The 27211-nt window shown below is 44.4% G+C and overlaps 1 protein-coding gene across 4 annotated transcripts in view; it reads left to right on the forward strand.

The window, feature by feature from the left end:
* LATS2 (large tumor suppressor kinase 2) overlaps window positions 1-26539 on the forward strand; it is a 47244-nt gene extending 20705 nt beyond the window's left edge. For all 4 annotated transcript variants that reach the window (XM_083833923.1, XM_083833925.1, XM_083833922.1 and 1 more), the window contains exons 3-8: window positions 12469-12601; window positions 16204-17741; window positions 20410-20992; window positions 21558-21740; window positions 23027-23133; window positions 23899-26539. In XM_083833923.1, coding sequence (XP_083690049.1) covers window positions 12469-12601; window positions 16204-17741; window positions 20410-20992; window positions 21558-21740; window positions 23027-23133; window positions 23899-24393 — 3039 coding nt within the window. In that variant the 3' untranslated portion in view covers window positions 24394-26539. The remainder of the gene's footprint in view (window positions 1-12468; window positions 12602-16203; window positions 17742-20409; window positions 20993-21557; window positions 21741-23026; window positions 23134-23898) is intronic.
* The last annotated feature ends 672 nt before the right edge of the window (window positions 26540-27211 follow it).

A 27211-nucleotide genomic window follows, 5' to 3' on the forward strand; every position in this document is an offset into this window, starting at 1 on the left:
TCTTCTTACTCCTCCTCTCCTTGCCCAGGTTTTACCACCCCAGCTGAGCTTGAGTTAACCCCTGCTCTCTTGGGTCAAAATGAGCTGAGTTAGCTCCAACAGCTGAATTGTAGGGCTCTGCAAACCTGTGGGCTGACAGCGAGGGGGCTGCAGCGTGGTCAGGAGAGAGGCAGTAGGTTTTTGCCAACGCAGTTGCAGCTGGAAGATAATCTGTGACTCCTAAGTCACCAGTGCTGAGTATGCCCCTAGTAGTGCCACGGGCATCTTTCGTGCTGCTGTGGTTGATTTCGCTGATAGCTGATGGCAGGTTTGTGAGGAGATAATGTTAAAGGGATGGCTTCGAGGAGGATCTCAGAAGAGGATGTCTTTTCTCATAGCAGGCTAAAATAGACAACAGCCTTTGCATGTAAATGGAGCGGAGCAGGAAAGATGATTCTTCAGTGCTACGTGTGAGTCCTACGTGTCTTCATTACTGAGGTGTGCCACTTCACCTGTAGCCAACAGAAATAACATCCAGGTGAACTGAGTAATGGTACTGCTAAGGAAACACAAGATTAAGAGGACAATTTATGAGGGTTGTTGTAGAAACATGGAAAGACAGGGATTTGCACTTGCAGAAGATATTTTGGAATTAGGCAGTAAAAGTGAAGCCAGATAACAATTCCTTTTAATTGTCCCGTTCAATATTATCTACTGTTTCCCCCTCTACTCTCCTGTGTTTAACCAGACTTGGGTGTCTGCTTACGCGGTTCCTCTAGGCCATCAGTGACACTGTTTGTTACCAGCTGGCTTTGTGTGTTGCACTCCGTAGAGCAGAAGCAGCCTTTCCTTTTCTTCCCACTCCTCGTCCGTTTCGGGGACCCTGGCGGGCACTTCTCCCTCCCCCAGCAGCTCCGGAGCCGAGGAAGATGCAGCTGCTCTCTTGGGCGAATTGTTTGCCTCTCCTGGAATCTCGTCCCGGTCAGTTATGTGCTAAGAATGTGAATAATGCTGCTGCGGCTGCTTTACATGTAAAAAGACTGACCTTAAGATATTTTATCCAGCTGGGGTTTTTCTTTCTTTTTCTTTTTTTCTTTTCCCCTCTAGCACTGTTAGAGGTGAGTTTTATCGTGTGACTGCAGAAAGCTGCAGTGGCTAGTAGTCAGACAGATCATTTAGCACAAATGGGTGTTTTTGTAGTCTTAAAAATGATTCGTAGTCAGTGGTACTGAGCAATTCTTGCTTTTGGACCTGTAGTTGTGAGTGTGTGTTTGAGTTAAGGAAACTATGCAGAGACTTCTGGAAAATGTCTAATGAGATCCTTAGTGCTGTGGGGCTGGAGTATCTTGTAATACAAAGTCAAGTATATTGATTTTAAAATCTTAAAGGTTAAATGCCTTTTCCATATATATAAATGAGAAATTAAAGAGAGAAAGAATTCCAATTAAATAAATAATCCAAGTTGCCAGCAAATTTTAAAAGTGTTGCATGTCAGAATCCCAGCATACTTCTTCCTACTCTTCGAAGAGTGAACGCGCCAAGCTGTCTTGCCTAACACGCATTGTGTGTGTGTGTGTGTGCTGAAAAATATTAGGAATCTCCAGATAAAACCCAGATGTTTCTCCAGTCACGTGAGCTGTGCTGCGTTGGGCTGTGAGGCTGGGAGACGCAGCCTCCGTTTGCCTCCCAGCAGAGCTACGTTTCTGGGATTATTTCTTCTCTCTCCGAACGTGCGTTACTGCTGGGTGTCAGCTGGGGTCTCACTGTGGTGTAAATCCTGTCTTTATATACGTTTGTCTTGCCTTGGAGAAGAGTTTTTAAACAACACCTGAGAGCTGTAGTGTTTTAAGGCTGAATAAAACTATGTGAAGTTACAAGAAAAGGAGGGCAGAGGGGTATTGGTCTTTAAATGTTAAAATCTTATGAAATATAGAACTTGTAATGCCTTAAGCTGGCAGCGCTCAGTAAATCCGACAGAGGCACAAGGATGGGTGCAAAATGCAGTTAGTCGAGGTGGGTATGGAGAAGTCCTGTCGGCAGCACTAACATTTCAGATCCGCAGCACCACGTGAGTTCCTGGGGAGCAGCTGGCTGTGGCAGCGCCAAAAGCTCCTCCAGTCCCTGACACAGTTCTCTTCTGTGCTTTGGGGCCTTATTCCTGGACAACAGAGCTCATAACTCATCTCGCTGACTCGGAATACCTACTTTATAAGTCCCTCGTATCCAGTTTGACTAAGAAATGGTTTGCAAGCTCTGAATATTTGTAAAAATCTTTTATACATAATTCGCTATGTATGTATCTGTATAGTAGAAGGAAGGAGCGATGAGAACCACTCGTTTTAGTGTCTGTGGCCACTGAAGAGAAATGCTTTGATACACAAACAGCAGCATTGTAAATGTGGTGCCAGGCAAACGCATTTTGGGCTAACATGAGCAATAAAATTAGCAAACACATCACTTGCTGCTAATGAAGGGGAATAAGCTCATCATGAAACCTTCACTGAGCTGCTATTCTATCCAGCTTGATTTACTTGCCCTGAGAGGGTAAAAAAAAAAAAGGAAAAAAGGGATGTGGGAGCTATCGGGAAGGAGCTGTGGCATCATTGACAGCTCGGCATGTCAAAAATGGGGCTGGGGGAGCACAGGGATGCCTGCTGCTCTTGCAGAAGATGTGCCTGGTTGATGGTGTAAAATACTAAGGGTACAAAACTGCCCACCTGGGAGAAAAGAAGTCCAGGAGGCAGCCCTTTTTAAACACCAGCTGGCCTTTGCACAGCAAGGTGCTGCTTTTGCAGGAACTGCCATCTTAATGCGTCCTGAGTGACTGTAGCTGTTCTGCAGGGACTGGGCTGCTGCTCGGTGTTTTTATTTAGGACTGCGTGCCCCGAGCCTCGGGGCGCTTCTCAGACCCCCTGAGCACGGAGCAGCAGACACCACTTTTTATTCACAGGACTTTGTGAGACTGTAGTGGAATCGATAAATTCCTGAAGGCAACTTTTAACATATCCCCCCAGTAGCTTGTTTTGGTTCTTTGCTGGGTGCTGCGGTGTTTATTTCCTCAAATTGGCCTTTAATACCCAGGTTGGTGTTAATGGCAGCACTGCTGGTGATCATGGGGCCAGGGCCAAAGCAGGTGAGGAGCAGGTAGTGTGGCTGACTTCTGCCCATTCCCCAGCCCTGACTGCACTGGTGAATGCACAGCACCTCTCCTGCTCTTCTGGCACTGTAAGTACCTCTCAGTGTACTGGAAAAGCGATAGAAAAATGTTTCCTGTTTTTCTTCTCAAGCTGAATTTTTTCCTTAAATTGACCTTCTGGATCCAGTATTGCTTTCTGGATGTAAATCCAGAGGGAGGTTTCAAATGGCAGAAGAGTATTTGAAGATTCTTGCACCACATGTGTCCTCCTAGTTATAAAAGGCTATACAGCCTGATTTTTATATTTTTATTTTTTTGGTCTGCTAATGGCTTTTGGCAAACCCTGGCAGTCCTCTCAGTGCTGCTGCCGACAGGACTGAGGCCGCTGTCAGCCTTGACTCACCTGGAGCAAACTGTTAGGGGAAAAGGAGGTGGAAGGTGGGGATGGGAGGTGGTGTATTCAAGGCTCTAACAAACTTCATTCACAACAGAGAGGGCCGGCATTCAGAGCAGAGAGGGCCGGCAGCGAGCTCTTCATTGCCTTGGTTTCTCTGCCCCGTACAAAGGATTTGGAGTGCTGGATGGGCAACGCTTGTTCTTCGGGTCCCAGGCGCAAGCCTCAGAGCTGGCCTGGTGTTGGATGTGGTGTCAAAAGGGGGTGGCGTGTGGATGTGTGGTGGCACCTTACTTATCCAGAAGTGTGACCAGGACCCTAGAAGGGGTTTCACATTTCAAGATGCGTGATGACGCTTCATGGTTTGGGACAACTCGTGTGCTTATACTTCAATTTACTTTCTGATTGCCCTCCGTTTCCTTTCCTTCAGAGGTCAGAAGCTACTCTGGGTTGTCGTGGTACCTTTGCCACCCCAAAAAGCATCGAGGAGTGGTGGCTTGGTGTGGCTCCTGGCACTGGGAGAAGCTCTGCAGCCTCGCTGGTTGCTGCAGGGCGTGTGCCTGAGGCCTTGTGTGACGGAGCAGCGGTCATCACTGCGAAGGGTGCCGGTCAGGAGGGACAGGAGTGAGCTGGAAGTGGGAGCCTGCTGCAGACCCTGCCCAGAGGGTGGGAAGTTCCCTGTTCCTGCCCCCAAAGTGCTTGGGGAAAGTAAAGTAACGCCTTAGAAAAGGTGCTGTGCGCACACGTGTGCACGTATACAACGTGCATGAGGCAAGTACGATCTTCCCTGCTGCTCTGTAACATAAACCTGCTGATGCAGTCACTTACAAAGGCTGCTCAGATAACGTAATTTGGCCTGAGACTGTAGGATTTCTGATTTAGCACCTAACAACACTTCTGGTTTGAGTTCCTTCTGCTCCAGTGCTGAGTAAAGATCAGGAGAGATTTGTAGATCCTTGTCTGTTTGTGAACCGGTCATGGGTCACTTGGTTAGGCTGAACTCTAAATAGTTTAAATAGCTCTCCAAAGAGCAGGCTTAGAGTAATGAGGAACAGCTATGGCTGGACATGTAATTGTTCTGGTTTAAATTAGAAATCTCTTTTAGGGTAGGACTCTTCCCTTGTGTATGCGTAGGGCTCGGCACAGTGCAGGAGGCTTTGGGTGCCATGACACTGGCCTTCTACCACCATCTCTTTAGCCACAGAAGTGTTTTTGGCAAGGCCAGGTGGGGGCAGGGGAAGGACAGGACTCGGTCATGGCCCTCAGGTCTATCGACCAAGCTGCCTCTGCAGTGGGGCTGGCTGCTTTCCCCCTTCCACCCACACCTGCCTCCTGCTCGGGATACAACAGCTCAGCTCTGTTCTTGCTTCTAGCCTGTTTGGCAGAAAGAGGGGTGAGAAAAGTGATATTCATGGTAGCTTTTGATTATTCTCACTCCCTTTTCGTTGTTGTTAATGCCGTGGTCACTTTCCTTGCCTGATTTTGGTTATTCTTTCATGGCAGTTGGGCTTCATGCAACGTGCTGATTTGTTTCTTGGGGCAGGACCTTTTCGGTTCCCTGCAGACCTTCCCCATTCCAAGTCCTTCCCATGCTACCAGAAATGCTGTACTAAATGTAAGTGTAAATTCCTTGTCTTGTCTGATGGGCGACAGAAAACCCTTCTTTCTTCATGAAAGAACATGTAGTGTCTGTTAAAGTGTCTTTTAAAGCCTTTCAAAGGGCTCCCAGGCTTACCTGACGTTAGATTAATATTGACAAACTCACATACATGCACTCATTATATGACGTGCCCATGTGCTTATACATAAACACACACTCCGAGACATTAGCAGGAGCTATCTGATTAAATCTGATAGGATTTGAGAATTGACACCACGGTATGTGTGCGTTTTTTCTAGAAACAGATTGGATCTCTGTAATAGTTCAGCAGAGCTCCTTGAAGTGTTTACATGTGCGCTCTTTGTCTGGAGCTGCCTTGTTATAAATACTCTGTTTTACAAGCATTTGTTTGGAAGTACGTTGAGCAGCCACGCTTGGTGTGCTTCCAAATGTCTTAACTTGGGGACCTTGGGCTGGCTTAGAGCCCGAAGCTCGTATCTCTCCTGCTCACACGAAGAGCCATATTTGCCCAGCTCGCGGAGCGTGAGGGCCGCAGCGTGAAATGGCGGCGGCCTCACACAGCCAGTGGCCAGAAGCTGCGGGGGGAGCGAGCCCTGTGGTGCAGGTAAAATGCCAATGTCATGTGCTCCTACCTGATGTGAGCTGCACTGTGTTCAAAAAAAAGTATTTGGATGCAGTTGCTGTCTTTTGAGGCACCTGCTAGGGAGCTATGTCATTTTTCCAGTTACTGTCTTCAGCTCTTGTTGCTTTCCTTTTATGTTTTTGTTTTTTAGTAGAATCGCTTTGGCTGGAAAAGACCTCTACAGTTATCAAGTGCAACTGTTAACCTAGCGCTGCCAAATCTTCCACTAAACCATGTCCCTAAGCACCACACCCACCCATCTTGTGAATCCCTTCAGGGATGGTGACTCAACCACTTCCCTAGGCAGCCTGTTCCAATGCCTCACAACACTTTCAGTGAAGAAATATCTCCTATTTTCCAACCTGAACCTCCCCTGGCACAACTTGAGGCCATTCCCTCTAGTCCTATCACTAGTTACCTGTGAGAAGAGGCCGACCCCCAGCTCCCCACACCTTCCTTTCAGGCAGTTGCAGAGAGCAACGAGGTCTCCCCTGAGCCTCCTCTTCCACAGACACAACAACCCGAGTTCCCTCAGCCGCTTCTCACAGGACTTGTGTTCCAGGCCCTTCACCAGCTTCATAGCCCTTCTCTGGACACTCTCCAGGGCCTCGATGTCCTCCTTGTAGTGAGGGGCCCAAAGCTGAACACAGCACTCGAGGTGCGGCCTCACCAGAGTCAAGTACAGGGGGACGATCACCTCCCTGCTCTTGCTGGCCACACTGTTTCTGATACAAGCCAGGATGCTGTTGGCCTTCTTGGCCACCTGAGCACACAGCTGGCACGCATTCAGCTGGCCATCAAACAATACCCCCAGGGTCCTTTCCTCTGCACAGCTTTCCAGCCACTCTCCCCAGCTTGTAGCGCTGCATGGGGTTGTTGTGCCCCAAGTGCAGGACCCAGCACTTAGCCTTCTTCAACTTTAACAATCTTATCTCTTGCCCTTTCTAAGTTGTTGAGGATGTTATGATGACTGTTCTTTTTAAGCGTACCCTGCTGCTAAGTCTATAGATCAGGGTTTTTTTCATTTGGAACAACTTAACTAGCTTTGGTTAGTCATGATCTTAAGGAAAAACAGCTGGGGAAAAAAACAGTGGAGAAGTGTCATGATGATTGTCTTATGTTTTCTTTTTCTGTAATAGTTCTGAAAGAAAGCTGCGTATTAGCCGTAGGGCTAGTAAAACACAGGAACTAACTACTACAAACACTTGATAAATTTCAAATTTTTTTATTTGTCTTGTTTGTATTTTAATCTTCCAGAGCTGTTTTAAATCTGGACAGATGCTGGAAACATTTTGAACAGCTATTATTTTGATCATCAAAAGATGCTTCTCAATCTCCAAATTACTTTTGTTTAATTTTACCTCATTCCTTCCATTAGCCACACTAAATGTGCCGTGTCCTGTGGCTTAGAGGATTAAGGTAATCTTCCAGAGCTGGTCTGTGGTGGTGGCAACACGAGGGTTTCTGTCCTGGGACCCAGGAGCACTGACGCGTTAGTTGGCCAGCATCTTTTTTGCTTCCTACTCTAGGCTGAATCTTTTGAGCATATTTCATTGCTTGAATCCAGGAGCACAAAGGGCAGAGGCCTGCAAGCAAGATCTACAAGCTGTGATTAAAGCCCTGAGCTCAAACTTCTTGTGCTGAAATCACCAAAGACAAAGAATGGCTTTACCTCAAGGGTAACTTCACCACCCTGTGCATCTCACCTAGAGCGCTGTGTGCCGCTCTTAGCAAAAACCACCTTGCAGTCCGATCCTTGATACAGAGGAGGGTCACTGCAGCGATAAGGAGAATGAAGAGCCTGTTCTACAAGAGAAAGCTAAAGGAATGTGGGCTGTTTAGCCCAGGAGGCCAAACAGCAGCCCGAAGGATGAAGGGGGCTCCCTGTAGATAACAGCAGAGCTGTGGAAGTTTAGTTCCCTCTGCCTTTAGTTTAGATTGTCTTTAACTGACTGTGCATAATAAGAGGAGCCTATGTAGCCATCAGAGCAATGTAGCTTCGGAAGAGCTTTCTAACTGGAGCAGAGAGGGCAGAAAAACCTTAACTAGCCATGAGGTTTGTTCCCCTTGGTTTCTGAATGGATTACGTGGTTTGTGAAAGGACTGAGTGATCCTGCGTCAAACAAACAGGCACTCAGAAGGTCTTTGCCTGTGGTATTTTCCTCCTGCTTCTTTGGTATTTTAAAACTGAGGAGCTCTAATGATTCTCAGGACAGCTCTTTAGTCATGTATCTGGAATATTTTAATTGGGATTTTAGTTACACATGGGGATTTGTGGGCAAAATGGAGCCCCTCGTACTGGCAGCCTGAAGTCAAGCAAAACAGTAGACGAAGTGTTCGACTAGAGAATAATTACAGCTAGGGAATATTAAAAAACACAGTTCTCTATTCTGTGGGGCAGCAGTAATCCCAACGAGGCGTATTGTACACATCGTTTCCTGAATTTCTTGGGTTTTGCATGTTTAAAATCATGAATGAAATTTCCTACAATGGCGGACTATCTCTGAAAGGTTCGTAATCAATTCTGGATCATCTCTTCTGGCATGAGCCTTAGTTTTCTCCCTTCCGGAGGGAACCTGTATCTGTTTCCTGCATCTGTTGCCCATCCTCCGTTGTGAATGGAAAGCAAGCAATTAATTTTTTTGTTGTTGTTAGCAATTAATTGCCCTTGCCAAATCTTTGGAGGACCTATTGTCTCCTTCAGACACAATGTTCTTGGGAAAAAGTCCTTGCTTATTGTAACCTCTTGTGCAATCTTCCCTTGGATGATAAATCCATCTTGGCAACTGGGAGCTTTCTGAATGAAAAATGTTGCTGGACAACCCTGGAGTACAGCAAGAACGCCTGCTGCTGCCAGCGCTGGTGGAGAGCAGCCAGGCAGGAGGGTAAAACGGGGAAAGCCTTTCACGTTGCCTCCGGGGCGAGAGGGAGCCTGTATGTGCACACATCCAGCTAGCTGTTTACCATCAAACAAGGATTCTCCCTGGTGAGCAGCTGAGCCTCGAAGGTGGCTTTCCTTCTAGCAACATCTTGAAACGTCTTGGCGAGCTGCCTTCCACCGGAGCAGGGATGGGGAAACTGCTGAGCGTGTCGACCGTGCAGCGCTCTGCTGCAGGCACTGGCTGGGGAGCAGCCCCTCTCCCCTTTTTCTCTGCAAACCCACAAAACTGGGATCCTGCAGAGTTGCCTCAGTCCACAAAAAACTGAGAGTCTCTGCATTGGTGTTCTTGGCCTGACGCTGCTTTTCCATCCGATCTGTCCAGAACCACAGCTGCCCACTGAAACCTCATTTTTAATATTGCAGCTGTCACGTTAATTATAAAATTAGAGGTATTTGTAAAAGCACACTTTCCCATTGTAGTTTTTTCTTCACTTTTTTTTTTTCCTCCACCGACAGCTAGCAGGATCTGAAAGCAAAAAGGTGCCTGAACTCCCTGCGTAGAGATGTTTGAATCCTCCGAGGGGAATACACAGAATGCGAAGAATGAGCCGGGGCCGGGAGCGCTCTGTTCCCTCGCGGTTTGTGCGCGCTGCCAGGGGCTTGTGTTCTGCTTGGAGCCTGACAGCTGGCCGCGGGCTGAGCCCAACGCAGCCAGCGGGCAGCCTGCTCCAACCACGCTGCGGCTGACAGCGTTTGGCCCGGTGAAAAGGAAACAAGCAGGGACAGAGGGCCTGATGCAGTACCTTGCGCTTAATGGAAATCTCTGTCGACCTCAGTGGGAACTGGATTTGATCCTGTGCCTGCTTGAATGTTTTGGCGTTGGATACGGCTCCAAGTGGATCTTTTTTTTTTTTTTCCGTGCCTCATTTCTGGTCTACTCCTCCTCCCGTTTCTAAAATGCACTCATCTTAGAGTGGTGTAGCATCAAGGCAGCCCTGGCTGTGGCAGTGCAGCTGTGCACGTTCATCCTTGCCCAGTGTCTGTCCTGTTGTTTCCCCTTTCTTTCTACCACCTACAGGATTAGTTTGCAAGTTGGCATTGATTTCTCTCCTTGAGCCCATTCTGCTGCTTCTCACAAACACCCTCCATCTGACTCAAGTCTCTGCCCTCAACCTCCAGCTCTCCCACGAGTGTAATTGCTGACACTGTTTAATCCATCTTCTGCACTCCTTCCCCTACCTTAAACCAGGCTTTATATCGATTTCCATAAATTCCTGTGTTGTTTTTTTTGTTGTTGTTGGAGGCGGTGGTGGTGGTTTTTTTTGGTCACTCTCCCTTTTCGTAGAGGTGATGCAAGGCTTTGGGGAAGCAGTGTCACAAACAAGGGTTATTTGTCTCATGCTGTTTATGGAGAGGAAAGGCCAAAGCTATGGGATTTGGGGAACACAGGTGTTCTTTTGAACCACAGATAAAAACTTGCTTAGGTTTTTTCAGCAGTAATGTAAGTGCCAAGCAAACAGGGTGGGCAGTGAGGAGATGCTTCTGAGAGCGGGCTCACGGAGACAAGAGGCTGAGAGCTGGGTCCAGGGCTGCTGTCTGCACCGAGGGCTTGCAGGGGTGAGGTTGTTGGTGACACATCTGCTGCTCCTGAGCTCTTACCAGCTCTCTGAGGTTACCACACAGCCCTGAGATGTCCTGGGCTTTTCCCCTCCCATTGTTCCCCCAGGAGTTCGCATCTGAAGCCCCATCACATCTGCTGAAGGCTGGACGTGCAGCTTTGAGTGGAGCCATTTCAATGCTGCTGTTCTGGCAGTAGCAATGGCAAAAGGTGAGAACAGTAGTGCCAATATAGGGGAAAGGTTTGTTTTCAGAGATAACATCACTATGGTGGTGATAAAAGGCAAACCTCTTTTAGGCTCGTTGAATTCTGTAGTACTAACGCCCTTAAGAGGGGGAGAAGTGCATTGTGTGGGCTGGCTTAGTAATCATTTAGACAGTTGTTTACCAAGCATGTATTCTCTTGGTACCCCGTTGTAGACAAAACCAAAGAAGACAACATCGAATCCAGCACACAGACCTCTCAGTTGTGCACATTGAGCACGTTTGATTTAGGAACGTGGTCTTGGGGGCCAAGGCAAGATCCAGCTGGTGTAAATGGGCAGAGCGTGCTAGCAGCCCAGAGTCCCTCGACGATGAGAGTGCTGAGCACTAGGATGCGAATTTGCTAATGCTTTAGAAATGTATCCAGAAGAAGGAGGGAAAAAAAAAGGGGAAAAAAAAACATTGTGGGAAATTCTTTCCTTCGTACATAATAGTTTTTGTTGATTTAAAATTGCCCTTAGTAATGTGTTGATGCCAGTGAAATAATTCAGCTATAGGAAATGTGAAACCAACTATTGCCTTTCTATGAATTATGAGTCATAAATTGTATGAAAAATATTCAAACTTGCTGTAGTTATTCCCCGAGCAGAACCTCTGAGTAATGGAGCAAATACGGCTGTTTTGGGGGGAGTGGGAGGGGGCTGAGCTAAGCGGAGCGAAATGCCAAGTGCCAGCACGTGGCTCTGTGCGAAGTGTGAGTTGGTGACATCTGAGATGCTCCCCTCTTGCTAACAGCGCGTTGCACCGCGCGCAGTTCGCGGAAGCCAAGTTGTTCTCTGCTCCAGACGCCCTGGAAAAGGGGAACGCGTGCCGGGGCTACCTGCGTGCTCTGCCCCGGGGAGAGCTGAGTGCCTGTGCCAAGCCAGCCTCACATCTGCAAGCCAAGAAGGCACCAACTCCATCTGATTCAGCATCCGTGGGCAGGTTGCAGTGACAGCATTCCCCTAGAAATGGCAAAAAAAAGTGGCAAGATGATAGGATACTTGCAGGCAAGTCCTTGATGGTGACATTTATTTCAGCCAACTTCAGCCAACTAAGAGCTAAGTTCAAGTTAGTCTTCTGATCTTCCGTCACCAAAGGTCGGTTTATCTCCTGTGAGATCTGTTTTACCAATTGCCTTCTGGAGTAACTATGGCAAGGTTCTCAGCAACTACTTCAAGCTAGTTAATCTAGCTGAGATGGCTGAAGTTCGGTGAGACTAATTCAGCATTCAAGCCCTGGAATTTCAATTTCTCCATCATCTCAGAAAAGACCGTGCAGCCTTGGGAGGATTTGTGAGTTTTACTTTCCAGCCAGAGGCTCGAGTCATTGTTGAAAACTATTCCGTATACCTAAGCCATAAGTAAATGTATAAACAAACTCCAGGAGAGTGAATTCCTGGCTGTAGACCAGGGGACGCTAATAGTGTTGTGATGGAGTAGGTCAACTGGAGTATTCATTTTTGCACCGGTTTTAGTTTTTGCGTTGTGTCTGGCACCACATTATTTTTGCAGTCTTCCCCCATTGACCCTAAATGGGGCCAGGATTTGCTCAGGAGAAAATTTTGCGGCATTTAGAAAGTTTGAAGTTGTGCTTGCTGCACAGAAACACGCAGGTGTGGCTGAGATGCTCTCAAATACCAAAAGCTGAGTAGTTCACTCTGTTTCACCCTAATTCAATTTACATTGCCTTTCCCGGATCTGACCCAAGTTTATTTTAAGGATTCTTAAAGCACAGGTTTCAGTTTGATACTTCTTGAGTTATGAGAATGTGGGTAGGCGGAGTTTTTTTTTAATTTTTGAGTTGTATAAAGCATACAGATGTTTTCAAAATACGAGTCCATGTGGCTTCAGGCAGCTGTTATCTGGTGGGAGTTACAAAATGTTCCTATAAATGTAAGAAAGCTTGCTGCTTTGTAGCCTGCAGTGCTCGGGTTTGGTCTGAAAGCTATTCAACTCTTGTTTGTCTTGTGCAGGAGATGGCTGTCCGAGCACTGAAGCAGACGGGTAGCAGGAGTATTGAAGCAGCTCTGGAGTATATCAGCAAGATGGGCTACTTGGATCCTAGAAACGAACAGATAGTGCGCGTAATTAAGCAGACCTCACCAGGTAAGCACGAACTTTTCTTTAAGTTGTGTTCTTTTTTGCAAATAAGCCAATTTTCAAAGTAGACTTGCTTGAAGAAGGGGATCAGCAGCGTTTCATAGCAGTCTCGTAGGAGGCCGATTACATGAAGATTACCCTGCAAGCTGAACACCGCTCACTTGCATCACAGCAGTTGTCCACGTGCAGCTTGTTCTCCACCTTACTAACTCAAAGCTAGTTATCCGTCAGTGCAAGTCATCTCAACTGTCCCAAATTCACCACAAGGTAAAAGCTTGTACGTAGGTAATGGCTGTGAGTTGTGAGATAGGTCACTTCCCAGGAGCTCATTCACGTTAACATCCGTGTAAGTACACTGTGGAAACACCTCAGGCCAAGATGGCAGAAGCTGTCCACTCATCCTTGCTAGTCTACAGCTCTGTTTCACGTAAATTAAACGGGAGGATTTGGGCTCCGCATTTGCCTGATCACAAATATCAGACCGCAGCAGACAGAAGGCCTCTGAGGGTTGTTTCCATTCAGATGTTAGGGCTTGTGGCATGTTAGAAAGCTTTTGATCGGTAATGGGGATACATTCTAGCTCAGATAGCTTGTTACTTTTCATTCAGTTTCAGAAGATGGCCAAGCAAATAACTGCCCTCTGGCTGGCTGAGCCTGCACAGTTACTCGGTAGCGTTATGTGCTGCAGAGGGGTTAGTGGGAGAAGGGTTGGGTGTGTTGGGGAGCTGCTGTCATGAGCATGTTCTGTTGGACATGCTCAGCTGCTCTTTCTACCAGCCTTAGTCGTTTCCTAGAGTTTTACCCTGCAGGATGTCCACCTGAGAGAAGTAGCAGTACTGGCCAGGTTTGGTATTTGCAGAGTTTTTCTGTAATACATGCACAAATGTGGCCTCAACGGGGCTTTAAGGAGGAGTTAAAGTAACAGAATTTGTCAACTATATTTTGCTTTATATTATAAAGGTTTTATTCCTTTAAGTAAGTGAAAGAACACACCCAGTCCTAAAGAAGAGACATTTCCTTTGAAAGGGTTGAAAAATCTTTCCAGGCAGAAGCTTTAATTGTTCAGTTATATTTTGTTTGTGTTTGTTTTTGCTTTCTTAATATTCCAATGCATACAACTGTTTTGAGTACTTAAAAATCTGCATTTATTTTTAGGGTACATAAAACATAAACATCAAGCAATTAATGTTTGCTTGCTTGAGGTGCAGTAGAGTCATGTTAATTTGTTAGGTGTTGTATTGTTCGTGCTAGGATAGCACAGGTCTCCTGCACTTGATTTGGAAGCATATAATGCTATCTGCTAACTTTTCATTTGCAGTTTGCGAATTTAAAACATGCTTTTGAATTCCATATATTGACCTGTGGAAGTAGGTTTTCAAATTACTCATTTTAGTCCTGTTTTAACTTTAAAGCTAACGAGTTTTAGCATGCTGGCAAGACTTAAATAAAACTTACCAGATATTACAGTTGGACAGAGACTCTGTATAAAACCCGTTTATCTGATGGGTATAGTTGATGAATCTTACAGAATACACTCTGATCTAAAATGCTTCACAGGCAAGAGATAGTTGCAAGAGTTGTGTTGAACAGGAAGGGGGGTGGGATCATCTGCAACTATTACCTTAAAGGAGGTACAGTTACCTTAATATCTAAAATTAGATCTGTCTAATATATCCAAAATTGTAGTTACCTAAATATCTACAGTTACCTTAAAGGAGGATGTGGCATAATGGGGATTGGGCTCTTCTCCTAACACCAAGTGATAAGAAAATGGAAATGGCCTCAGGTTATGCCAGGGGAGGTTTAGGTTGGATATTAGGAGAAATTTATTTACCGGCAGGGTTGTGGGGTATTGGAATAGGCTGCCCAAGGAAGTGGTTGAGTCACCATCCCTGGAGGTCTTCAAGAAACGTGCAGGTGTAGAACTCAGTAGCATAGTTTAGTGGCGGACTTGTCAGTACTAGGTTAAAGGTTGGACTAGATGATCTTAGAGGTCTTCTCCCACCTGAATGATCCTATGATTCTATACCATGGTTGGTATCTTCACAGTTCCAAATATTCCTCAAACAGACTAGGGCAGACTTGCTGGTACACAAATCCAGGAGGCGAAGGTCAGACCTCTCTTGACATCAGTAAGATACCTTGCACAGCTGAAGTATGTGTCCCAGACAAGGGCAGACATTGCTGCTGCTTTCCTTCATAGCTCTGACAAAGTCAGTTTATCCTGAGGCTCAGTGTGAATCCTATTGACAGGGATGACAAATGGGTGATACGGCTGTCTCCCATGTCCAGACCAGAGCAGCCACTTCTTGGGATGCTTTGCATTGCCACAGCCTTATCAGTGCACCTCTTTGTGTCTCAACAGATCAGCTTCCAGGGAGCAGTTATAGGTACAGCCTTGATAACAATGGCCTTATGTTATCATAGGAAAAATTGCTGCCGGTTAAGAAATTGTTGTTCTTTCAAGATTTCGCCTGAAAGAACATTGATAATTTGTCCAGGCTGATTCCATTTCAAAACATTGCATTGTTTGTGAAAGTGTCATTTAGCATGGGGACAGCTTCTTCAGCGTGCAGAAACGGTGCAGAGACCTGTCTTAATGAAGTGTGTGCTCCTGTGACCATGTATATAGTAGGGCTTGTAAGTATGCAGGGACGTGCTGTAGTGGAAATAGCTGGAAATGCTTGCAGTTCAGCGTTCAAGTTCTCGTCTTGAGGGCCTTGTGAAGGTTTTAAAAGGAAGTTGTTTAGGTGTACGTGGGTCAAGTCCTGTGATTCGTGAAAGCTGAAGAACCAGAGGGGGGAACAGCACAGGGGCAGCACAGAGTGTCTCCCTGTCTGTTTAGCACAGCCAGTGCTTTCTACACCTGCAATTTGTACGTAGATCAAAGAACTGACGAAAAGTACCCTTAGCACATCCAGCGTAGGAATGCTGCTATCTTGTCCCTGCATATTCTTCAAGCTTCCCAACGGGAGGCAGATAAGTCATAGGAGGGGACACTCTGTGCCCAGCACGCTGGGAAAAAGACAGGGTAAGCTGCATGATGCCATCGTTGTAAATGAAAGGAAGCAAGGGTTTTCAGAACGATGGGACCAAGATGCAAGCAGATCCCCAGCGTGAGCAGTGAGCGCACTGTGCAGAAGAGGTAGACTAATTGATTATAGTAATGTTGTCTTAAAGTTGTACTGACAGTCGTTCAGGGAGCTTTTTTTCTCCTGTTGGTGCTGTACTTAACCCCTGCTCTGTTGCTTCCTCCTCCTGTCTGTGAGTAATGACTGGTAACACCGGTCCGGCTTTAAAAAATACAGGCTGAAGCGTAATATGATGACTTCACAGTACAGGAATTTGTGCTTCTATTTTCATGATTTGGTAGAACTCCCTGATGATTCCTGGCATGAGCAGTATTTTGGGCCAGTAGCTCGTTATCAGTAGCAATACTTGGCACCTATCACTTCAAATGTCCAGAGTGCTTAATTTAGGTTTTAGATTATTTCTTTTGTAACACATATTCTAGGCTTTGTGTGTGTAAGGATGGATGGATGAGTAATGCAAAGTAATTGGTTCACCTGAATTGTTTCCTAACATTCTTCTGTGTTCTTTTTACAAAGGAAAGGGTATTGTGCCAAATAACGTAACCCGCAGGCCAAGCTTCGAAGGATCAAATGAATCTTTTCCGTCCTACCATCAGATCGGTAATGCAGCCTATGAAGGGACAGGCTTTGGAGCAGAAGGTACAAATATGCTAACTGAAGTTCCGAGGCCATACATGGACTATTTAATCTCAGCTTCGCAGCCTACGGCTATGAACGCTCCCGTACAGCGGCCCTCCGGAGTAGGCACGCACAGCACACCAACAAGCCATCAGCAGAAAACATACCCTGCAAATATCGAGTCTTCTGTCATTAATTATCCCGTGGCTAATCACAGCAGCCCAGCCTTGCAGCTGCAGGCCTCCCATGGCTCCAACAGCCAACACTACAGTAGGCAGCACATGATGGTGCAGGGGGAAGCCATGGGGTATGGTGTTCAGCGGAGTCCTTCCTTCCAAAACAAGATGCAGCAGGAGGGAGGATACGCCAACCTCCCGAATAAAGGGGCGGTTGTTCAAAATAACTCTGGTCATGCATTTCAGCAGGCACCGGCAAGCCTGTATATATCCCATTCTCATCACAAACAGGCAAGTCCTTCCTCTCATCAAATGCACGTGATATCCAGAGGTCCAGCATTTGCTAATGATTTTTCAGACAGTCCACCGCAAAATCTGCTAACTCCATCTAGAAATAGCCTAAACATGGATCTCTACGACATGAACAATCCTCAAGTTCAGCAGTGGCAGGCAGCAACGCCGTCACGGCGAGATTCTTTACAAAACCCAGGAATAGAAACATCTCCACGGCAACACGTATCCTTCAGACCAGATGCCACAGTGCCGAGCAGAACAAACTCCTTCAACAACCATCAGCAGCAGCCCCAGGTGACCGTGTCGATAAGACAGGTTCCTCCAGGAAAACCCGATCCTTCGATTACATCTCCAAATACAATCACAGCGGTCACCTCTGCTCACATCCTCCAGCCAGTGAAGAGCATGCGAGTGATGAGACCCGAGCCTCAGACGGCGGTGGGACCTTCCCATCCTGGCTGGTTACCTGCACAGGCACCGGCTGTGGATGGCTTAGAGATCATGGAGCAGCACGTGCCAACTGTTGGAGCACCCAACGCCTATCAGCTGGAAGTGGAATACGCTAACCAGGAGCTGCGGTGCCCGCCACCACCGTATCCCAAGCATTTGTTGCTTCCCAGTAGCTCCGAGCAGTTTGATATCAACTGCTTGTGCATGGGTGTAGAGCAGACCCTCCGCGTAGTCCCCAACCCACCATGCAATAAGGCCGAGGAGAACAGCGAGCGAAATGACAAAAGCAGCAAGAACGCTAAAGCTGAGAAACCCAGCAAGGATAAAAAGCAGATCCAGACGTCTCCGGTGCCCGTGAGAAAAAACGGCAAGGATGAGGAAAAGCGGGAATCCCGAATCAAGAGCTACTCACCGTTTGCCTTCAAGTTCTACATGGAGCAGCACGTAGAAAATGTCATAAAGACCTACCAGCAGAAAATTAACAGAAGACTGCAGCTGGAGCAAGAAATGGCTAAAGTAATTCTTCTTTTTTTTAAATAGTAAATCTAATGAGGTCAAATTATTACTCTCACTCCAAAATGTATAAAGGTATTCAATACCTCCCTGTACCAGACTATTTCACTGAGAAGCCTGGATGCACATGTGGGAGGCTGTTTGAAAAACCTGAGAGAAGAAATAATATACCTTCATACCAGAAAAGTAAAATGAAGCAAAAACACCCTTAGTAGGAAAGTATTAGGTTTGCTTAGGAAAGAACGCAGAAGCCAGATTTGAGGCCAAGATAACACTGGCAATATCCAGCTCTTGCAAAACTCTGGAAAAGGTTTTCTCTTTGCTCCAGCTCTTCCTACCTATTCCATGATAGCAACTGCTTATTCACCAAAGCACAGTTTAACTTGGCAGTAGATTTACTATGCCATATTTTCAGATGAATACTTGACTAAAAGTTGTCTGTTGAACACATGCTAGTAATAATATCATGCAAGTAATCATGTCTTGGCCAGCTTTAAACGGTCTTGGGACCCTTGCTGGAACTTGTTCTAGAAACAGGTCTCAGAGAGATGCACTTTGAGCAAGAGCTGCTTTTATGCCTAATGGTAGCACTCAAGCCCAAGCTGATTCCCTGATAGGGCTGTTTAAAACAAAGCTGCCAAGTTCTAATGGTTGCTCTGACAGTTCTGGTTTAAATCTTTAAATGTGGATTTTTTTTATTATTTTTTTTTTTATTTTTCTCAGGCATGACTAGAATATGACTAGTCTACTTTTGTATTTAAGGATAAGCTCTAAGGAAAGCTGTTATTAATGCATAATGGCTAATTAACTACCTGATCTTCCCTAGCACAGTCAGTTTCCAGAGCTGATTAATTTGATGCTCATGTTGCTCTAGAAAACCCGGCAATTCATTTGCTGAGGTTAAGATAAAATGAACGTGTCTCTAAAATCTCTTGAAAGGTCAATATATTTTAGTGACAGTTAATAGTTTGACCTCACCACAAGTATAGATGATGTTGCACTGCTTGGATTTAATGAATGTGTTCCTGAGATTGATGATCTCCAGAGAAGGAAACCAGCAGCTAATTGCATTAGTTCTTCTCTTTTCTGGCTCTTCAGCTCTCCTTCTCTTCATAACTCAGATAGTTCAACGATAAACACAAACAGCTCCTTCCCCTAGCAACCTCATCACTGGCTGCAGGAATGCACTGCGAACTCAGGAGATTTTGGCTATCTGAATATTGCATTATTCTAGAATTAACCAAGAACACAGCACACTAATTATTTTACCTTAAAACAATAAACGCTTCTTTTAAAATGTAAGGAGAGTACCCCGATCTATAATAAAAACAGTATTATTAGTTTTGATTTGGCTTTTGCCTTCAGTCTGAAAATTCATCCTACCTGTTGTGCAAGTTTCTTCAGACCTCCTCCATCCTTTATTCATACAGATTTCATTTTTGTACCATGTGGATTTTGCTGTGCAGTCTGGCTGCCCACATTCATCTTCAAAGGCCTAGACTACAGGTGTGAAATGAAAAATTCAATCAAAGCAGCAGCCTTGCGGGTGAATGCTTGGGTCTTTAGCCTGCTAATCAGTCAGCTTCAGCTCCATCCACCGTCTTCCCCACTGCCCCTTCTCATCAGGCACTAATCTTCCTCTCCAAATGCTTCCGTTGATGTCCCTTAATTCAGGATTCTGGAACCAGGTTATTCATAAAGAAGGGGGCTGCTAGAGCAGCCCAGGGGCTTCTGTTGGTGGAGGCCACCAGTGGCCCTCAGGAGAGGGGATGGGCACTGAAGACAGAAGTGTGCAGGCTCTGTCTTGAAGGGTGGGGAAAGCCTGGCTGCATACTTCTTATTCCCCCCTTTTCCACAAGGTATCTCCTTGCAGCCATGTGAAATGTTACCTGCAATTGCTCAGAGGCTCTCTGGGGGTAGGAGGTGGCTGGACAAGCCAGATCTGTTACAGCTTAGGTTCAGAGGGGAAACAGTAAATTAAGGGGGGGGTGGGGGGAACAGAACCAGGGTCTAGGCTGCAGTAGCTGGAGGGAGGCCAGAGCTGAGGGTTATATGTGTATATCTTGTGAAGGAAGAGGGGAGAGATCTACAAAGCTTGCGAGTGGAAGCTGTACATGGTAGAAGAAAAAAAATTTTCCAAAGAAGAGGGTTCACAAAGCACTAGGGAATGTGTAGGTCAAAACCAGCTTCTTAATTACCATGCAAAAAGCAACAATCAACCAGCACTGGTAGATAGGATCGTGTGAGTTCCTCTGGAGAACCATTAATGAACAAAGTGGGCTGCTTCATCTGGATATCAGTTTAATTTGTGCTGCATTGTGCATATGTATGGTGGAGTGCGGTGGCAAAGTGCACAGTTGAAAGGTATAAACCGAACCCAGGTTTGTTCTGTTCTTTTCCCCTGACAGCATTGCCCCATGCCTCCTAGCTCAGCAGAATGAGAGAGAAAGGGCAATCTTAGAGACAATGCAGGTAACCTGGTAGGGCAAATGAACTTGCAAGTATTTCAGAAATACCTTGGCAGACAGACAAGAGATTATCTCTCTCATGAGTATCTCTTTTCTCGTTCTTGGTTAATTTTTCTGAGACGTGTCTTGGGAATGCTGGTTCATTGTTCTGTTGCTATGAATATAACCTCACTAGCTCTCGTGGTTTGCTTTCTCTTATCTAGGCAGGCCTTTGTGAAGCAGAACAGGAACAAATGAGGAAAATTCTCTACCAGAAGGAGTCCAACTACAACAGACTTAAAAGGGCCAAAATGGACAAATCTATGTTTGTGAAAATCAAGACTCTGGGTATTGGTGCGTTTGGAGAAGTGTGTCTGGCCTGCAAAGTGGATACCCATGCCCTTTATGCCATGAAAACTCTGCGAAAGAAAGATGTCCTGAACCGGAACCAGGTGGCTCATGTCAAGGCAGAAAGGGACATACTTGCTGAGGCAGACAATGAGTGGGTGGTTAAACTCTATTATTCCTTCCAAGATAAAGAGAACTTGTACTTTGTGATGGACTACATCCCTGGTGGGGATATGATGAGTCTACTGATTCGGATGGAGGTCTTCCCGGAGCGTCTGGCCAGGTTTTATATTGCAGAGCTCACTTTGGCTATCGAGAGCGTGCACAAAATGGGATTTATTCATAGAGACATCAAGCCTGACAACATTCTGATAGACCTCGATGGGCATATCAAACTGACAGACTTCGGACTCTGTACGGGATTCAGGTGGACTCACAATTCAAAATACTACCAGAAAGGTATTAGGCTTCATTTGCTCTGTTTATCCTGAAGTAGTTACCTCTTGGCAGAAATGTCAGGTGAATTACGGTGTGTTTGTCTCTGGCAATTAGTTTGTTTCTAGTCTTTTGTTTCCAGTACTGTTCAAATCCCTGTCAGTAGTCTGGCTGACCGTAGCAGTAGCTGTACTTCTTCAGTTCATTCTTGTTCAGAGGGGCTCTGATGGTGAAAGAAATTAATCCCAGATTTAAAGTAATCCAGGCACCTTCTGTGCTTGCCATTGAGGGGTATTGGAGTCTATCAGTGAAAGGTAATACACAATTGCCGTAGCTAATCTAAATATACTCCATTATTCTGTATCTCCCATATGGCTGCGTGCTTCCCTGCACTGAGACAGAGACACTCTGCTGGTTAAGGAAAATCAGTTGTGAAGAAGAGGGCAGAAGTAATTGCCTTAGGTTTAAAGCTTAAGTGCTGTTCTTTAGTGACAGAGGAAGACGGCAAAACTAGATCTAAATAAATTCTTTCCTTTTTGAGGGTTGTGTTTTATGAGTCTAAATGTAAACTTTCTCTCCCACTTCAAAGGGAGCCATATCAGACAAGACAGCATGGAGCCCAGTGATCTTTGGGATGATGTGTCCAACTGTAGATGTGGAGATAGGCTGAAGACATTGGAACAAAGAGCTAAGAAGCAACATCAGAGATGCCTAGCTCACTCGTTAGTTGGAACCCCTAATTACATTGCTCCTGAAGTCCTGCTTCGTAAAGGTAGATAACCTGGATTTTCTACTGTTTAAATGAGCACCAATGTTTTGAAATACTTCATTTTTTTTTCCTTCAAAAGTTTGCTGCTTTGGAAGCTTGACGTTCTGAAGTCCACAGACACTCAGCTCAGATTAAGGAGCAGCTTTCTGTACATGCTCCAATGATGAGCTTCATATTGCGGACATTGAAGGTTGTCGTGCTTTGTCTCTTCACTCGGAAGCCTTTGATGAGACTGCTAATAAATATGTCAGATGGTGTTGGCAGCTACTGTTTCTAAAGTACAGAGAAGATTATCTGTGCTTATGGCCACTATGAGGATGACTGTGGCCACTAGCAGGCTTGCATAGACCAGCAAGTAGCCAACTGATGGTTCTGAGTGACTCAGATTGGTCACTTAAATAAGGCTGTTAGAAACTTGTGGAAGCATTCACCAGATTCCCATACAGAATCTCAGGGAAATACAGCAAAAAGTCTTGTACAGATTACGCTGGGCACACTGCATTCAAAAGCTCCGCTTCAGGAATGTAGACAACATTTGGTAGCTATCCATGAAATACAGACACAGTCACTGTAGTGAGATTAGTTGTTCAAATTTGTCTGCAAGCCTGATCCTAGACCTAATCTCAACTCTTTCTCAATTCAAGAGATTTTTGGATTAAATCCTACATCATCTGATGGCACAAATCTGCATAGAACTCAGTGTTTTAAGTCCTTCATTCCTTTCAGAAATCTCAAACATATACCTCATTTGTTTTATCTGAGTAATTAAATGATTGAAATTGTTCCACTGCTTGGAACTTGCTCAGAAAGTTATCCGTATCTTTCTTATGTCTCTAGAAATAGGCTGTATCTTTTCAGCATCTTTTCCAACCCGAGGTGTCACCTCCACTGAACCAAGGGGAGGACATCAATCACTAAGCCTTTTTTTTCTCCTTTGAGGACCAGTGTGTGCTGTGTAGGGATGTAGCTGTGGGATGGGGTATGAAAAAAAACTTCATTTGGTCTAATTATGTGATTTCCCCACACACTATTATTGAGAATCAAATTTATTCAAAATGATTCCCAGACAACACTATTAGATCTTCACTGACAGCAGCAGAATTTAGATCAGCAAGCAGAAGCAACTTGGTGGTGAAGGTGGATTGGGAGTCCTTTGGTTTTAGGTCAGTTGTTTGAGAAAAGACAGAAATTTGTGCTGTATGTTTTGATGCTTAATTGCAAGAAGAAATAGTAGCTCTATGCATATTCTCCTTGGTTGATGGAGGACAACCTTTGGACTTGCCTTTCAGGATACACTCAGCTCTGTGACTGGTGGAGTGTTGGTGTCATCCTCTTTGAGATGTTAGTGGGACAGCCTCCTTTCCTGGCTCCTACACCCACAGAAACCCAACTGAAGGTAAGTTGAAACAAAATTCCGATCTGTAGTAGCAAAACGTTAATCTTTTCCTTTTCCTCCTCTTCTCTGTACAGACCCATCCCCTCTGGTTTTACTAGAGAAAGGAGCAGTGATTACAAAATCGTGATTTTAAATAGCTTTACACCAGGGACAAACCCTTTTCCAATCAGTGAAGATTGTGAATATCAGACCAGAATTGACTTGTCCAGCCCTCATAGATATAGTTACCAGCTTTATGAATCTCCTCAGCACAGTTTTGGTTTCTGAAGCCCAAGTTCATCCATATAAATTTTTTAGGGTGCATATCAGATTTGAGTAAGCTGATACACCGATGATAATTTCAGTTGGCAACGTGTTTTAAAGCCAAGCAGTAAGTAGTATTTATTAGAAAGAATGCATCTCATAATCACTTCGCTATTTTTACATTTTGGAGGCTAAATGAAGCAACTCCTTGAATTCATTCTGTTAAGTCATGTATAAACAATGTGTTCTCAAATCTGGCAACAGGAGCTTTCAAGAGGAAATACGTCTTTTTTAAAATGTAATTGCTTCTATCTGCTCTCTGGCAATCTTTCTTGAATCATTAAAGAAACCTATTAACAGCTGATGCAATCCCATCACTGGGCTCTTGAACCTCTGAAGTAACTATACAGAATGTGGCTGGACTAGCTACGTGTATACTTCTGTACAGTTAGCGTTGACAGAAGGATCAGAAGGATCCTGTTTCCAGGATTAGAAGTCATTTAATACCTTTCTCATCTTCAGGTGATAAACTGGGAAAGCACACTGCACATTCCCTCACAGATCAAGCTAAGCCCCGAGGCAACTGATCTCATCACAAAGCTCTGCTGTGCTGCTGAGGACAGGCTCGGAAGAAACGGAGCAGATGATATTAAAGCCCATTCTTTCTTTCACTCTATGGACTTCTCTACCGATATCCGCAGGCAGCCAGCTCCCTACGTTCCAAAGATCAGCCATCCAATGGACACTTCAAATTTTGATCCAGTTGAAGAAGAAAGTCCTTGGAATGATGCTAGTGGTGACAGCACCAGGACATGGGATCCATTAGCCTCTTCCAACAGCAAGCACACAGAGCATGCCTTTTACGAGTTTACTTTCCGAAGGTTCTTCGATGACAACGGGTATCCGTTCAGGTATCCCAAACCTTCTGGAATGGAAGTTGGCCAGTCTGAGAAGTCCGATGTAGAAGACAAAGATGTGGTGGATCAGACTGGAGCTTGTCAGCCTGTATATGTGTAAATTATTGTATAGAGTGCTCCAGATAAGACTAATCTCAAATCCAGTAGGGCCCTTAACTGATCCTTTAGGAGTTGATCCTGCAGTGCTTGGTCAGGTGTAACTTCGGCTGAGACTGAAGTCATCCTGTGGAGTCAGAAACTTGCAGGGCCAGGTCCCAAAAATGGCACTCTTGAAAGTTCAGGTCAGTTTTACTGTAAATAACTTTGTTGATAATTACACTTGAAATCCTGGTCTTCACCAAAATCTACAAGGCCAGAAGTCTATCATTTCTAGGCCTATTTTTGTTTGAGGTCAGCTTCCCCCTACTCAGATAAACATTTACAGACTTCTGCAACTGTCAGCGTTATTTTTTAAATGAATAAAGAGCACTTATATTTTGTTTATAGCAGGGGTTTCTTTTCCTACTAAATTATAGGGATTAACTTTGACAAATCATGCTGCTGTTCTTCTTTTCTACATTTTTATTTTATCCATAGCACTTATTTCACATTTAGGAAAATGCATAAAGCTGAAGAACATGTGATGAAAGGTCTCTGTGCAATAATGTAAGAAAGAAAAAAAAAGAAAAAAAGGAAGAAAAAAAAAACCACCTCCACTCTCTAATTTTCTAAATTTACTGATGCCATTGTATTCGCACCATAATTTTTGTTTGTTATATGTATTTTCCACATTTCAAAATTGTGACATAACCTTAAAGCTGCTTTATTTCCTTCTGCTTATTGGAGTGTAATAGAAAGTGTGAGCAAGTGACTATATGGGTGTGATTTCTTTGTCTAGTGTGTGAAGAATGTTGCATGAGCAGTGTTTTTTCTATTTGAAATGGCCTTTTCTTGCCATTCACAGGCAGGTCCTGTGGATCCATTTTTACTGAGGGTCTAAAATTAGACCATTTTAAACCATGTGTTCATAATGTATCGTGTGGATGGTTTCCTCTTATGATTGTATCCAATATTAATTTTGTAAAACAGATTTGCAAAGATTATAACAATAGTGATTTTGTGGTCTGATGTAGTGGATCGTTTTAGTAACCGTTGATCGTTGGCACACACGTTTCCCCACGAAGGATCAATAGCCAAGACCATTACTACAAAGCTGATTCGTGACAACAGTCTAGACCTGGCTCATTCACATAGCATGCAGCACAGTGTTCGTCGTTTAACGCTGTCAGTAACGCAGAGCACCAGTACTAACAAGTAGCTCAGTGTCTTCAAACCAGAATGTCTCGAGCTGTGCTCCTGCAACACACCGAGATCCTAAACGAGATGAGGCTGATGTGGTGAGTACGTGCAGCCCCTCTGATTTCTGTGGAATCTGGAGGGACATGGCTTTTCCAGACATCGGATCTCTGCACGACTGTCTGTGTATCCATTTAGGATCCTAACGTTACAGGCACTGACGTCTGAGAACGTTGGCGTTGTTCATAGGTCATTCTGTCCTGTTGTCTTCAGATGAAAATGTTGCTGTGGTGGAGCACAACAGTCCTTCATTTCTGTCAGATTATAAGCATACTTTGAAATATCAATTCTTAACTATGTTAAAATAAGCATTTTTCTTATATGTATAAGTGAGACTTATTCAAGGTGATATCAGAATACTAAAGTAATTAAGCCATACATATTTGCATATATATTATATATAACTAAGTAAACACACACAAAAATCCTTAATTCAGATTAGTGTAACAGTCCTATTTAAAGTGATTGACGTAATAACATTTGAGGAAAACACTCCTTTAAGGTGTTTTTGCTTTATTTTATTTTTAAATCTGGAACTTCATTATTTTTTCCGTATATTATTCCACATATTATTCCTTAATGTTTTAGCATATCCTATCCAGTGTTTAGATATCTAAGCAACAACATATAAATTCATCAGCCTAAACTAAACAAAAATGATTGTGTATTTGTTTACATTTGTATGAAAGGAATGTTTTGAGGTATGCAGTGCTTGTGTTGTGACAGTTCATGTAAGATTCAGTATTACTGCTTTTTTATATAGTAATGCCATTTTTTGTTATTTACATCTATCTGACATTCTTTCATGTGGTAGGTTCTTTCTCAGGAACTCAATTTAACTGTTATTTATTGATATATCATTGCCTTTGAAAGCTTCTACTGGCACAATTTATTAAAAATCTGAATCAAAATCTAAACTGCAATATGTGTTCTTTGAAAGGGTAATTTCTACTTTAAGGCAGAATTTTCAAGGGGTTTGCTTTGTAATGTTAGTGATGGGTTTGAGCTACAAACACATGATCCAAATCTCATCTCTCTTTGTAGTGTTTGGCATAGAATTTCTGGGTACATTAAGACGATTTTTAGCGTAACAGAGTCAGTAGATAACATAAAATTCAACATCATCACTTTCACAGCAGTGGCAGCTGTGCCAGGACAGCCACAAAGAGGTGTACCTGCCCCTCTGGCTCTTTCCTCTGCTATGTTTCGAAAAGGTAAGTATTTCACCTTCAAATATGGTGTCTTTGCAATTGAGTGAAATGAGAAACTAGCCCAAAAAGAAAGCAGTGATTCCCTGCTGAAAGGATTGACTCACTTAGAATCTCTGCTGCGGGGAGTAAAAGCCAACTTCCATTTCACCTGAAGAACTGAACTGGAAAACAAATCTTTTCAGCTTACCAGGTACTGTCTCTAGAAGGTTCCCATCCTTCTCGTACATCTCAGGGGTGAACAGAAAGTTGGGAGTAAATTTTATGAAACTTGGACAGGTAACTAATACAACATATATTGGGACTGGTTCTAGGCATTCTCAATTCTATTGAGCTTCCCCCCGACACACACACAAAATATTTTAAGCATTTTAA

The sequence above is a fragment of the Anser anser genome, assembly GCF_964211835.1.
Source record: "Anser anser genome assembly, chromosome: 1".
Classification (NCBI taxonomy): domain Eukaryota; kingdom Metazoa; phylum Chordata; class Aves; order Anseriformes; family Anatidae; genus Anser; species Anser anser.